The sequence below is a fragment of the Maniola jurtina genome, chromosome 22, assembly GCF_905333055.1.
Source record: "Maniola jurtina chromosome 22, ilManJurt1.1, whole genome shotgun sequence".
Classification (NCBI taxonomy): domain Eukaryota; kingdom Metazoa; phylum Arthropoda; class Insecta; order Lepidoptera; family Nymphalidae; genus Maniola; species Maniola jurtina.
The window spans coordinates 7,097,276-7,112,044 of record NC_060050.1 but is presented as its reverse complement, the minus strand read 5'-3'; the positions used below and the strand labels follow the sequence as shown (position 1 = coordinate 7,112,044).

The 14,769-nt window shown below is 37.0% G+C and overlaps 1 protein-coding gene across 4 annotated transcripts in view; it reads left to right on the top strand.

The window, feature by feature from the left end:
• LOC123876734 overlaps positions 1-14,769 on the top strand; it is a 37,337-nt gene that overhangs the window by 1,175 nt on the left and 21,393 nt on the right. For all 4 annotated transcript variants that reach the window (XM_045923070.1, XM_045923069.1, XM_045923067.1 and 1 more), the window contains 4 exons: positions 4-176; positions 1,315-1,410; positions 7,704-7,795; positions 14,384-14,493. In XM_045923070.1, coding sequence (XP_045779026.1) covers positions 4-176; positions 1,315-1,410; positions 7,704-7,795; positions 14,384-14,493 — 471 coding nt within the window. The remainder of the gene's footprint in view (positions 1-3; positions 177-1,314; positions 1,411-7,703; positions 7,796-14,383; positions 14,494-14,769) is intronic.

Here is a 14,769-nt window from a genome sequence, read left to right as displayed (position 1 = left end):
TAGGTGCTGATTTTAAAGCTAAACAAAGAGGCTCCTCTCCGCCGTGATGTATTTCGTGCCCCGGGACACCAGGGAGCCATGAAGAAGTTGATTCACTTCCTGCAAACTGGCCGGCTAGTCAATGTTGATAATTACTCCGTTTACACTATTGCCAGTGTACTCAAAAAGTTTTTAAGGTAAGTTTGTCATCTTTGTCTATTATTATTATAAAACTAACAACCCCCTGCAGCTTCGCAAAAATACATATAAATCCTCTGTATCCCCCATCTTGTTGAAGTTACAAAATAAGCCAGCCTTATTCATTGTCTACATTTTAAAGGGAACTTCTGTGTAAAGTTTCTTCTGGGTGTTAATGAGTTGGTCATTTAGTTTTTTTCATATATTTAGTTAGACTTAGGCTAGTTACCAGCTTAATTAACATTATTGTTGTAAGTGTTCTGATATGATACAACATAGAAACCCATAAGGGGTATTGGTTCCATACCATACCCCTTCCATTTAGCTGGATTAGCTCCATGGGTCACTTCCATTATTGTCTAGAATGCATTTTCATTTACTACCAGGTGAGATTCTAGTGAGAGGTTAATTTTTCCTTCCTTCCTTAGTGATATTGAACTGTTTTGTGCTGGGTGACTTATATATGAAAGCATTAATCAAGATAAAGTAAGGCAATAAGCAAGGATTATGTGTAATTAAAGATTAACATGCATTAGCTTATCTAGGCTTAGTTTGTATGTATTTACATAAATTGTATTGATATTGTATTGATATTAATACCAGATTTATCAATTCCCCAAACCTTTGATCATCAGTTTTATTGTTTTATATATTTAATTAACTAAATTTATTGCTATAAGAAATTAAAAAAAAAGACATAAGAATTGCATGAAAAAATTTATGCTTGACAACTTTGTGGATATTTCGCTGAAATGGCTCATAAAGTAGCCCATAAAAAGTGGGCGCGGGCTGTGTGGGATTATTACCTTTTGACTTAAATATCAAGTTTCTCAACATCACTGTCATCCTCTTCTAGCTCGTATCCGACCTCTCAATCTCTCAGTTAAGACGTACACGTATTATACTGGCTTCCCACGGTGCGTGATTCTGCAGGTTGTCACGCACGGTTGACGACCACGGACAGCCATGCACCGCGGTACAAGCACTGTTCCCTTAGTTCGTCGGTACGGACTACTCCATGTCCGTCCGCAATATCACGCACCGTGGGAAGCCGGTATAGATGTGTGACAGATTGGGATATAGGGGTGGAAAGGATAGTGATGATGAGCTTTCGGTCACACAAGTATTGTATTGTAGGAAAATACCTGGTGGTGTGTTCGGGAGAGATGGTGAGATGGAACTGTTTGCCGTTGTGGAGCTGCCAGCTGAACAGCAAGTTGATGCTATCAGAAGGTTGGTAGATAAAGTCACTATTTCGATCCTCATCTGTGTAATATCTCATTTAGTGAAGGACTATTGATCAGATATGCAAGAATATGACAACTGATATCTGCTTCATAATCATATCATCAACCTAAAGCCGGCCCACTACTGAGTATGGGGCTCCTCTCAGAATGACAAGAGTTTTAGCCATAGTCCACCATGCTGGGCAAGTGCAAACTCGAAGACTTAACACACCTTTGAAAATATTATGGAGAACCCTTAAGGATGTAGGTTTCATGATTCTAGGTCAAGGGGAAGTACCCTTTAGGTTTTGATTCTCTTGATGGATGTTGACCATCACGACAGATAGACAGACAACGAAGTGATCCTGTAAGGGTTCCTTTTTCTGTGGAGATGCGGATCTCTAAAAATGATAATGATTGCATATCATTTCCAATTATCATATTAATAAAACAATCATTCTGTTTGGTTAATTCACACGTTATATCAACTGCTGGCGATAATTAGCGCATCACGCCATATGAGTTCATTAACATACATTAATTCTGTGGTCGGAAGGAAAAGGGGCACAAGTCGCATTTTTCACTAAAATTACAAAAACTCACTAATGAAATATATTATTTCAAGCTTCAAGGGAAAAAGACATATTTTACGAAAACTTTGTTTATTCCAGAATAAAAACTAAACAAAAATTGGGCACAAGTCGATTATCGTCTGTCTTAACCACTTCTTAACAAAGAATAGGGGCACAATTTAAATCATGCTTACTTGTAACAAGGTTTCGCAAAATTTTTGGTTTGGAATATGGCATCATGTCTACTTAGTTCTCAAATCGTTGCGTTTCAGAACAAAAAAAGCTCATGATAAATGACCGAAGTTGCACTGTTTAATTGTTTTGGTGTTTTTTTGGGCCAATTATTACTATCGAACCGTTAGGTAACCGATCCCATTATAGGACAACACTGTTTGTTAGGCACCTGGACCACGGTAATATTATGTATCAGTATTCCAACTTCATACAAACGAACGAAACGCGAGCTATACCTACGCACCTCGATGTCGGCAGGCGCTCGACACGCAGACAGTCGCGACTGTGCCGCAGTGACGAACGGGCGGTGTTTTGTTTTTCTAACAATAACCGCGCGATTTTTTCGTTGTATGTGAAACCCGATCAAAGAAGCCACAATTTCAGCTCAGAATGTCGGTATTTAAGGTACCGGAACTACAATAAGATTAATTCGCAAATTTTTTGACTGTACCCAGCGATGATTTTGTAGAATATATAGAAAAAATGGAGAAAATATTTCAAACTTCATTTAAAACCAAATATATAAATTGTAAAGTAGCTGTAGGTATCTATAACCAATTAAAAGATATTCATTTTTCTCCATCTTGTCCATGTTTCCCAAAACAATTTTTAATTAAAAGCTACTAATTTTAATTAATACTAGAATGCGGATTTTTTAAACTTTAAAATTTAATAATTCGTAACGTTCGTTTAATTTCCTACGTCTCAGTCGAGGCGCAAATATTTTTCGGTCTCAAATGTATAAGACCGATTTGTTATTCAATCATAAACATGGTTTTTTAATTAAATCTACCAATCAAAAAACAACACGCATTTTTATTGAACATTTCCTATGCAATTCACAAAGTATTTTATTTGTTTATATAAAAAAAGTATATTTACAATCACAAAACTAGATGGAAACAAAAAGTAGGCAAGTGTAATTAAACTGCTGGAGGCGGGCAGCCCTACCGCATGTTTACGTACCGCGCAACTGTAGGTATCTATTTCAAAAATACGGCCGAGTTAGAATACTGTATAGATAATATTACCGTGCCTGGACCTTTGCGCAAGATTCCACCACCATTGTTTCATTTAAGTCAGTTATGGATTCTTTTGTACCACTTCGGAAGTACCTAAGTAGGTAATAAGTTTTCTAATTTATTATTACTTAGTTAACGGTTTAGTTATAACTTATTTGTTATTTTTTGTTGTCAAAACGTGTCCGTAGTCCTACGCCCTACTCCTATAATTTTGTTGTATAATTTGTATATTACCGGTAAATTCAGAAATATATTTCTTATTCTAGATTCATCTTACTCACAACGAAAGAAAGAGGAAGACAACAATATAAGGTCCATTATAAAACTTAAAAAAAAACAGAGGATACATTATATAAACCAAAAAGGAAGAGTAGTTAGTGCAAGTAAAGTAAAACACATATCTATGAGTAAAACATTAATCAGATTGCAGGAAGAAATCTGCTTATAAAATTTACCTTTGAGCAGCAAAGTCAGATATTTCAAGAATACTGAAACCATAGTGATTTCAATAAGAGAGTTTTATATTTAGCACAACTGATTTCACATGGTCCTAAAAAGATTGTAGGTCCGTTTAACGATCAGTGGACAAAATTTATTTTTGGAAGAAATGTCAATTACATTAACCAATTGACCATGTATTTCGGGATTAGATTGTCTGGAGTTTAGAAGTCTTAGTTGAAATAAGAATCTTTCAAACAGACATTTTGTGAGACAGACAAATTTATGCGAACAGTTATTAAAAATCCTTCTTTGGAATATCCGGCATTGTTACAAGTAATGACAAAACTAGATCTTATAACTCCACCTTCTAAAATTTCGGAAGAAAAGAATAACTAATTCTTGACCACATAAGCTACTTGCTTTATGACTTACTTAACTTATAGATCTCATTATTCACGACGACACACAGGTAAAACCTATCTTCTATTAGGCTTGCACTTAACAATTTATGTGGGTACGAAATGTATAAAGAAGACATATCCAGTTTCCAGATTACACTTTGGCAAAATATTTAAGAGCACTGGTCTTAAATTCAAAAGCCAGTTCTAGACACGTGTAATACCATTGACGCGCTACATATGATAATTAAATTAGTAGAGCCCATTTAAAAAGAGACACCAACTTGACAGTCATCAAATAAAAGCAGATTTTGCTAATCTAGAAAATTGAAGAAACAAAGAAACCTTCAGCAATGAAAGATTAACCTTTGATTTGCATCAATTCTTGTTAATTTACATAAACATAGAATCATCTAAAAATCTGTGTCCATAACACAAATACTTCCAATTATTGAGATTTGAACCAGCTACATCGGTGATCTAAGATTATGAGTATTTTTATCAAATAAATGAATAGTATAACAAACAAATTATCTTAATTCGTTCGTTTTTATTAATAACTACTTACTAAAAAATGGCCTAAGTTAGTATAACGTAAGGTTGGCAGCCGAAGTTGGGCTCGTAGAAAAGAGGCACAAGTCACATTAATTTAAAATATATAATAATAAAATTGAAAAAAAATTGGATTATATATTATATGAGCTCATTTACAAAAGAAAACTATAAATTAAATCACAATATAATGTATATTTCAAAGTGTATCTTGATTTTAAGAAACGGTGTCTCGACTAATTTCTTTCTTTGGTCCGTACTGGCGAAACGAGCTGTAGCCGCGTATCTGACTTATGCCCCTTTTCCACACAATTAGCCTTGCGTTTCCTTCTAAATAATTACTTTATGTTGATGACTTCTGAGTTTTTCCATTGTCCATGCTAATTGTTAATTTCTTTCCAGTTAAAAATTATATACATAATATTGTCGAAAATAATTCTTACATACATCATCATCATCAGCCTGTGAACGTCCACTCTTGGACATAGGCCTTCCCTAAAGAGCGCCACCACACCCGGTCCTCATCCAGCCACTTCCCGCCAGCCGCTTTATATCGTCGGTCCATCATGCTGGAGGGCGTCCCACACTACGCTTGCATACATACACATACATACGAAAGATTACAGAGATTGGGATGTCTAGAAAGAGCAATCTTGCGGGGTGTCAGGGGAGAAATTACTTAAGATTACCAACCAGAAGGAATCGGCAAGGCAAACATAAATTATTTTTCTTTAATAGTGGATCAAGTCCATCAGGTATTTAGGGCAATAAACTCTGACTGGCCGACATTCTCTCGCTGTTGGCAGAATGCATTGTTGCAGCAAAATTACTATCAATTCAGCCAATCACAACCATTGAGGTAGCAATGATTGAAGCAGCTTTTCCGTAATCGACCAGTTGGTGATAAGACCATAAAGCTCAGCTCGTCCGCAAACTTAGCCATTCGGTCCGCATGGCTAAGGTTTGGAATACTCCCCGCGATCTGTTTCCTCACGAATTGATTCGGTACAATCCAGGTATCTTTAAAACAAAATTCAAAATATTTTCATTCAATTAAACTTTTACAAGTACTTTTGAATCGTCAAAAGCATCTACCAATGGTTCGGAATGTCTTTCCTACCGAGAAAAACCAGCATAAGAGTGAATAGGCATGTTCTAGGTAAACGCGTTCCATCTTAGGCCACATCATCACTTGCATCGGGTGTGATTGTGGTCATCATGTGCCTATAAAGAATAAAAAAAGCAACATCAAAGGGCGTCGTCGCTATGAATGTATTTACGCTACATAATATTTTTCGTAAACATAATAAGCATGCATCAATAGCGTTCGGTCATTGTCTGCCACAATGGGAGGTGGTGTTGGACGTCATATCCACGCAGTGTCAGGGCAGAACAATGCGTGTTTACCTACTTGAATTTTGATGACTTTGCGCTCTAGGGTTGTAAAACGCGATCTATGAAGCGTATTTTGACTTTGCTAGACTTCACTTACCTAAGAGTTGAAACAAAACAGTGAAATCCGAAAAGTTAAAGTAAGTATCTATAAATCGCAGCCTTTTTCCCCGCTGGTAAAAATGCAGTTACGCATCCCGCACGAAAGCCGGTAAATGGGCCTCACTGGCAATGCTACATCATTCTATAGCATACCCAATAAAATCGTCTCGGGATCCTGGATATCGTATGCGACTGAGACGTCCCGAATTAAAACAGGTTTTTTTTCCATACCACACATTACACAACCACAAATTCACGGTTTTCGGATTGTTTCCTTTACTTGGTGCTATAAGACCTATCTACCTGCCAAACATGTTTCTAGGTCAACGGGTAGTACACTATAGATTTTCTCGACAGACACGACAGACGACAGACAACAAAGTGATCCTATAAGGGTTCCGTTTTTCCTTTTGAGGTAAGGAACCCTAATAAAGTAGTATAACGATTGCAAGTTGCAACCCTATTCTTCATACTTGCATTAAAGTTACTGGTTTGATAAGATCTGCCATTGTTTTCGCTGATACTATTATGTGTACGTTGATAGAGATCATGATTCTCTGAATTATTCCGTGTAGGTTAACCGATAATGTAAGTTTCAAAATCAAATGGCTAACGAGATCCTTGTTCTAAAAAACCTGAGGTATTCTCGAAAATAAATCTAATAGGTTTTGATTTATCTTGCAAAATAGCCGAGTACGAAACCCTCAGTGCGCGAGTCTGACTCGCACTTGGCCGGTTTTTTTTTATGAAAACTTTGAATTTGTTGAGAGACATTTATCGTCTGAAAATTAAGAGTTCAAAAAGTTTTCCTCTTCTAAATTATAGTGTAAAATAAATAGCCTTTTGAAAAGCCAAGATGATTTAAAACGTGCATAAAACCCAACAAAGTTCATAATGATTCTGAAAATTTTAAAAATTAATTACTTAGTATTTTTTTCTGATGAGAATTATTATTCATTCTCTTGTAAATTTTTCTTGTCGGTTTTTATTTTTGCTTTTGTGGCGTTGTAGATTTGAGATTATAACTCCATTATCCAATTATAAAGTTATTTTGTCTCATGTAACGTAATTTTGTGTGGGTCTTTGATGGCGTCAGGTCGTCGCCCCCTTGTTTATGTTGTGTCTATCTTTTAATTTTCCCTATAAAGTAGGTCGTAACGATCGCATTATTTTCGCCGCTTTGAGCTGATTTTGTTGTAAATTACCTATTATAAAATATATAAACAGTACAAGTTTTTTGGTTTCAATACTACTTTCGAATAGAAAAAATCACAAAATTTAGTTTAAAAAAATTCTTAGCGATTTGTTCAAAATGTATGGTTGGTTGCTCTGTTAGTAGGTAAATATCTAAATTACAATACATCTTATATTTTGCAAAATACATTATATCTCAACATTGCCAACAAAGAAAAAAAAAGTAGTTATTCTTCTTAAGTTAAAGGTACTCTTGAGTATCCAATGAAATAACGTTATAATAAATAATGATATGAATGCTATATGGTAGGTAGGTATGTCAAATCACCGGTTCCCATAAGTTTATAAGAAAAGTTTTGTTTTAGTTCTATAACACATAGGTTTTGTTCGCAGGCTCCTATTGGCGTTGCCAGTGTGTACGCAGAAGCTATTGGTGTTGCTATTCGGGACGTTCCGGGTGATGGCGTCCAACGCCGACAAAGCTGGTAAGTTGTCCTAAGAGACTTGAGTAAACGGAAACGTGCCTTGTAGAAAAGCGCAATGGAACCGAGCTTTGACGTCACGCCCATTGCCGTCGCGCTCAGCAGTGTGATGTGCTTTATGAAGTTCCTGCATCTCCTTCAGTTCAGTAGGTATGTTTCAATGTGTCGGGCTTTGGCCATTTAGGCTTCTTGCGTTTCGAGTGAAGCAAAAAATTCAAAGCAGAGCGCAGGCGTTTGTGTTTCGCATGATAAAATTATCAAATCGCTATCGTGAAATAGACGTCCAACGTAAAATGCTAGGGAGGTTTCTCGTGCCTGAATTTAGCGGCTCCCTGTGACTCGTGTCATCTGTTCACCCAACGGGGTGGAAATCTGCCGTCCTAACAAAGAGTCGAGTTTTTGGGCAAATTGACTTAAGACCATATCCGTAATCTGGAAAATGAGCTCTATACTTTCGCCTTAGACGTCTTTTTTGTATCTTCAGTAGTTTCGGTTCTGTTGGTTATCAAAACTGCAATATGTAATATTACGATTTGTAAGTAGCTAATCATAACCGCGAATATCTCGAAAGTAGTCGAAACCTAGTTATTGCTCTCTTCGTTAGGGTAATCAGGAAAATGAGCTCTATATTTTCGCTTTAGACGTCTTTTTTGTATCTTCAGTAGTTTCGGTTCTGTTGGTTATCAAAACTGCAATATGTAATATTACGATTTGTAAGTAGCTAATCATAACCGCGAATATCTCGAAAGTAGTCGAAACCTAGTTATTGCTCTCTTCGTTGGGACGGCAGAAATGCTGTGTTTTCCTGTGTAAATTCGCCATTCCAGCACTTTGGGACCCTAACATATATCGGTTCTTTGAATTAGGTGATCCGCCCGTTGCCATTTCAGCTGCGCAGCTCATCGAACTGTGTCGGTTATTCTGGTTCTTCTACGGATGTCCTCATTTCTGATTTGATTACGTAGAGAAACTCCATCGTCTGCTGACTAACTCTGAGCGACTTTGATTGCTCTGTTGAACATGTATCGCTCCTGGGAAACAAAAATTCTCTATAGTCGTATAAAAATGTCCTATTCCAGATTATGCATTTCAATCGCTGCTAGCAGTCACAATCATTAAATTGCCGATAGAGTGCAAATATCTGAATACCTTAATCTGCAAATAAATAATAAATAAATAATAATCGATTAAAAGTGCGTAATAGTAAGAGAAACGTGTAGACGCGCATAATTTTTGTCAATCATAAGTCATAACTATTTTAATAATTCATCGTTAGTTTTCAAATATCAATGAAAAAAACTGCAATATGTCGATATTCTCGCGCCGTTAAATTTCATTCGCGTGCTGTAGGCGCTTACAAAAAAAAAAGCTTAACATTCCATGAGCTCGTTAAACATGAAAATAATGAGACTAACTTTGCCAATTAACCCGCGTAGGTGTAGAATAGCCCGATTTAATGATGCAACTGTACAGCATAAGTGTAACGACACATCAAATGGACGATACGCAAGTGATCTGAGTTGTTCAATGCTATTTGAGCTATATTTTTTAATATACTAACAGATCAAATATTAGTCAGTATAATATATTAATATTAGATATTAGTTTAGGCTTTCAATCGATTCTATAAAATGCGACCGATTTTATCATTAAAAATGGGCAGACCTTTGACATATCACATAACACTGTATGGGCAGCTGGCTTATCATTTTATGGCACACTTATCGGACGACAGTGATATTATAATGTGGCGTGACCTTTAGTTTAGGAAATAAGATCCTTTTGCCCGTTTATAACGCCTAAGTGATCTCTTTTTACCCGACTGCGGTAAAGCCAAAAAGAAGGGTTATGATTTTGCAGTCTATGTATGTATGTTTGTATTCAGATTCTGTGTGTTGCACCGTAGCGTCTAAACTACTGGGCCGATTTTGATGAATGAGGTGTAAATTGATTCGTTGTAAAGGCCCGGGTGACATAGGCTATATTTTATACAAAAAAATTACATAATGGATGTTGTGTCAAAAAAAAATGGGGGTAGGTAGGTACCCAAAATTTTTTTGCTATTGTGTCGAGTGGGATGTCAAATGAAAGAAGAGAAAATTCTTAGTTCATGAGTATAAATATACAATAACATTAAAATATACCAAGCGACAGAAAAACAATTTTACTATAATATTTCAGCATTTATTAAGGTGATCGTAGTCGGGTTTTTGTTTTCAACTTCATCTTGTTACCGGTAGCTAAGCGGTATTTTGCAGTATAGGTGGACTTTCGAGTTTAGCATCTGTCACGTTTACGCGCTTACGGCAGATTAGTGTATTATGCAGTTATTGTTTGGAACGTCATTCGAGCGCAGCTGATTGCGCGGTGTCTAGTGTCGCTGCGCTTGACTGCCGTTCCCTATCCTAATCCATCCATACTTAATATTATAAATGCGAAATTGTGTCTGTCTGTCTGTCTATCTGTCTATCTGCTACGTTTTCACGGCCCAGGCACTTAACCGATTTTAATGAAAGGTACAGACTTGGGACACATCCCGCGGAATAACATAGCCTACTTTTTATCCCGGAAAATCAAAGAGTTCCCGCGGGATTTTGAAAAACGTAAATCCACGCGGACGAAGTCGCGGGCGTCAGCTAGTAATTGCATAATTATTAGTGGGTATATGAATCTGATGCTCTGTCGCGGCTTCACTGATGCAACAGACGCTCGACTCGAAATCCACCTTTAGGCTTGCATTTAGAGGCTAACGCGTTGCCAGCTTTTCAGGAATTTGTTGATCCGCAAATTGAATAACCCAAAGTTTTAAGAGACACCAGCGGAGTTATAACATTTTTGTGAAGTTGTGCGATTCTCAAATCTCTCGTCACAAGATTTTTTTTATAAACTGTCAAAAAATGCCACGTCACATGCCGATAGTAGGTACCTAATTGATGTCGACATTAGATAAAAGATTGTAACCAATTTAACGATTGTATTTGCTAAATGATGGTTGCCCTTGATTGACAAAGGAATGAGGGTTAAAAGTGTTAAATATCTAAAAAAATTATAATAAGAATTCAAAGTGAAACCGAGATTATAACACTAATTATTTAGTGAAAAAACCGGATGTTCTTACATTTTTATGGGTCAAGCCACTTGATATTTCATTGCCAAACTAAATATTTTAATTAGTTCATCTATTGCGTGGGTAGGTAATAGGTATACCACAATTGTTTTTCACCGCCTGTTACTTTATTTGGTGTGTATACAATTCCATATTAATTAGGTATTCGTTAAGTTTCCTTTACCTATTTCGTTTCTTTGTCTTTTTGTATTAGAGTCATTGTACTTAGTTAGGTGAACTAGTTCGGTATAAACTTTGCAATAATTAATCATGTAGCTAGCTTTATTTTTATTCTGTTGACATTTATTGTATCTATGTAAACCTTTCGTATTTCAGTCGCGCCCCTTAACAGGCTCTCACTCGCTTCAAACAATCGTAGTTCCAATTTCATTTGAATATTAAGCAACCAAAGTCCATGAAATTTTGCAGACATAATATTCTAGAAACTAATATCTGTGTCTGTGGTGTTTTGGATTTTTCTAAAAATATGTAGTTTTAAAATTACAGGGGCTCAAAGATTTGTATGTAAATTTTTAAGACCACGTAACTTTGAAATTGAATATTTTAACAGAAACCTGGAAAACCACAAACATAGATATTAGTTTCTAGAATATGTCTGCAAAATTTCATGGACTTTGGTTGCTTAATATTCAAATGAAATTGGAACTACGTTTGTATGAAGCGGGTGACGGAGAGACCCCTCTTAACCGTTGGGCTATTTGAGGTGTTGGTTTGATCTTTGCTGTTACCTAGTATATGATAACGTTAGGGTTAGCAACGTTAATTCCAGTTTAAAAACCGTGGTATACCTATAACTTTTGCTGAGGCTGTTGCAACTCTTCGATTACGTATGATGATGGATCTTCGAGTATAATCCAAAACTCAGAAGTTATGCATAGTTTTGATTTGAGTACAGTTTCGTCAGTTATATCTAGAGCAGGGAGATCGCATAGTCAATTCTGAAAATAAACTATATAATTTTTTTTATGTAGCTATGCCTATTCAATGTACAGGATGTTGTTATAGTTAATAGGCGGTGATTATCAATAGCGGATATGTTAAGCGGCTCTCGGGAAAACTATTTTCGTTTGCGTCAAATTTATTATGTCACGGTCAGACGAAATGCTATGAATAAATGCAAAAAATCTCTTCGGATATGATACTGTTTCAAATTTTTTTTAAGTAGTCGTATGGTGCCTGAAGACGAAAGTCTGTAATCAGTGTGTCTTTCTCGTCCTCGTTTATGGGGTTGAAACTTGAACACTGACAAAGGGCTTGATTCACCAATTAAAGTCGCTCAGCGAGCTGTGGAGAAAGCTTTGTTAGGAATCTCTCTGATGGAGAAGATTTGAAATGAAGGGATGGAACGCACTTATAAATTTTCAAAGTTATGTGCGTTTCAAGCAATTACTTAAATATCACTTGCTTTAACGGTAAAGGAAAACATCGTGACGAAATCTGCACGCCTGAGAGTTCTCCATAATGTTCTCAAAAGTGTGTGAGGTCTGCTAATCTACACTTGGCCAGCGTTGTGGGCTTGAAACCCTTCTCATTCTGAGTGGAGACCCGTGCTCAGTAGTGAGCCGGCGATCGGTTGGGGTGTTGATGATGATGATGATATTTTATAGATGGTGGAAAATCGGAAGCCGGAAGAGAACCGGCGTCGCATCATTATTCTATAGATATTTTAGCGCAACTTTGTCTGATCTAGACATTTCTAAGTTGTATGCATATTTACATTAGGGTAAAACGCCATTGCTTAAGTAATCGTCAAGTAAACTTAGTTTTATTTTCCAGTAGGTACCTACATTTTGTTTGTCCTGGACTGAAAAATGCTGCACATTTACCGTATCACTTGCGTGCATTATCGTTTTAAATTCAATAAACCTTGCTCGGTTTATTGAATTAAACCCGCCGTTTATGTAACAATAAGCGACATTTCAAACGAAATGCCATCCAATGGCGAGCCAGTTAAAAGGGGGATAGAATGACATAGTTAATGGAGCGTGCATCTACATGGAGTTATCTAGTGTGAAAATACTGTGGGCTTTTATAGCCTGGTACAACAGAATGACAGTCGATTGTAATCCACGGCAAAAATACACGAGAGAGTTTGAATTGAATTTTTCGGTGCAGGAGCTATCACTAGGTATATTTTTCATCCCAATCAATAAAAACAATCCTCAAAGTTTCCAAGCACATACAAATAGTGAAACTCAACGTGGGGTTATTCGAGGGGCGGATCATCAATTCTCCTGAAAAGCCGGCAACACAATGGCGGATTTTCTGGTGCTAACTTGCAATCGCCCAAAAACCTGACAAGTAATCTTGACGAAACTTCAAAGTTGCTTGGAATATTTTGGTGCCTTGCTGAAGCTTGAATTTTTCTGTCTTTTCAGGTAATTATTACTAACCATAGTTTACGAGTTTACGAGTAGGTAGGCATTTAAGAGTAGATCGATTAGTTATCAACTTTTTGCTAACACCCAGTCCACTTTATGAAAAATGAATTAAAACATGAATCGAGACAGCAGGAACATGGAAAGTATTATACCAACAATCAGTTGTTCACACGCAAAACCGCGTCACGCGAGATTGTTTATGGATTTTCCTCATACGAAGAATAATAAATAACAATCATTCTTACTGCATATGGTTAGGTTACGCAAGTGGCCAAATTACTTGCAATTTCACCGATGTTCGAGTACTTGGGTATTTCGAGTTTCATTTAAAATTTTGCCATTAACATTTCAGCTCTGATGGGATTAAGATTATTTTGTGATGAGCTGAACCAGTTTAGAAATTAGTAATTCCCGAATCGCCCCAATCGAAAATTCAACCTTCTACTCATTACTGTCCATCCACACACTGGTCTACTGGCGCAATTAATCGCGACGCGCCGCACTAGGTCGTTAACCGCTTGCCTTTGCAACACGATGGACATCGAAACTGAGGCAGCGTACGCGCTATTCAGTTCAGTGCAAGAGAGGTCCTTGCTAACTTCAGCTGAATGTCTGTTACCTTACCACAGCCCAATCATTGTACTTTTCAAAACTGGGCATAAAAGTAACTTGCTCCGGTAAAATAAGAAACCGTTTAGTGAAAAATTCGTAAAGTCCACGCAGAGAGTCTCAGAAGCAGCTACTTTCCAAACTGGCTGTAGAATCCTAGTTATAGCCTAAGACACGGTACCTAGTTGTGTTACATGCGAAATCAAACATTTTACGACTCTCCAGATTGGCAAAATTCATACATTCTTATTTTAATTAGTGAAGACAAGTTCGTATACTTGTGTATATGCAGACTACTTAAATACTGGCGCAATGTTTACGTACATTTGTGTACAACGACACCTACCAGGATGCTTCAGAAAATGGCGCTATGTTACATGAAACAATTTTAAGAAAGTCACAGGCAACTAATGTAGTAAAACTAAGAGACAAAGTTACGCAACGCACAACTAACCCATTTCCAATAATTTATAGGCACTGGCATGACATCAGAGGCCCTAGGCGTGTCCGTAGCGCCGTCGTTCTTCCATTCGTGCGTGTCGGACGGCAAGACCGCCACAATGGAGGATGTGCAGAGATTCAAGGTCAGTTGATTGTTCCGATGCAACTCAATATCGCTCCGATACCGAGTCTCGCGACCCGCTGCAACTATTGACTCGTTAAGTGGATAATGCGATGCTCCCGTGTGACTGGTTGTATTATAGGGACGGAATGTGCAATTTGCTTGATGTTTAGTAGGGTAGGGTATCTATTTCGTCAGTCAACCCGTCAAACTCAAGCTCAAAGCATTTATTTGAAATAGATACCATTGCACACTATTGTGAATTATTGAATTTGGAAGATGTTGTAATAACTAATGA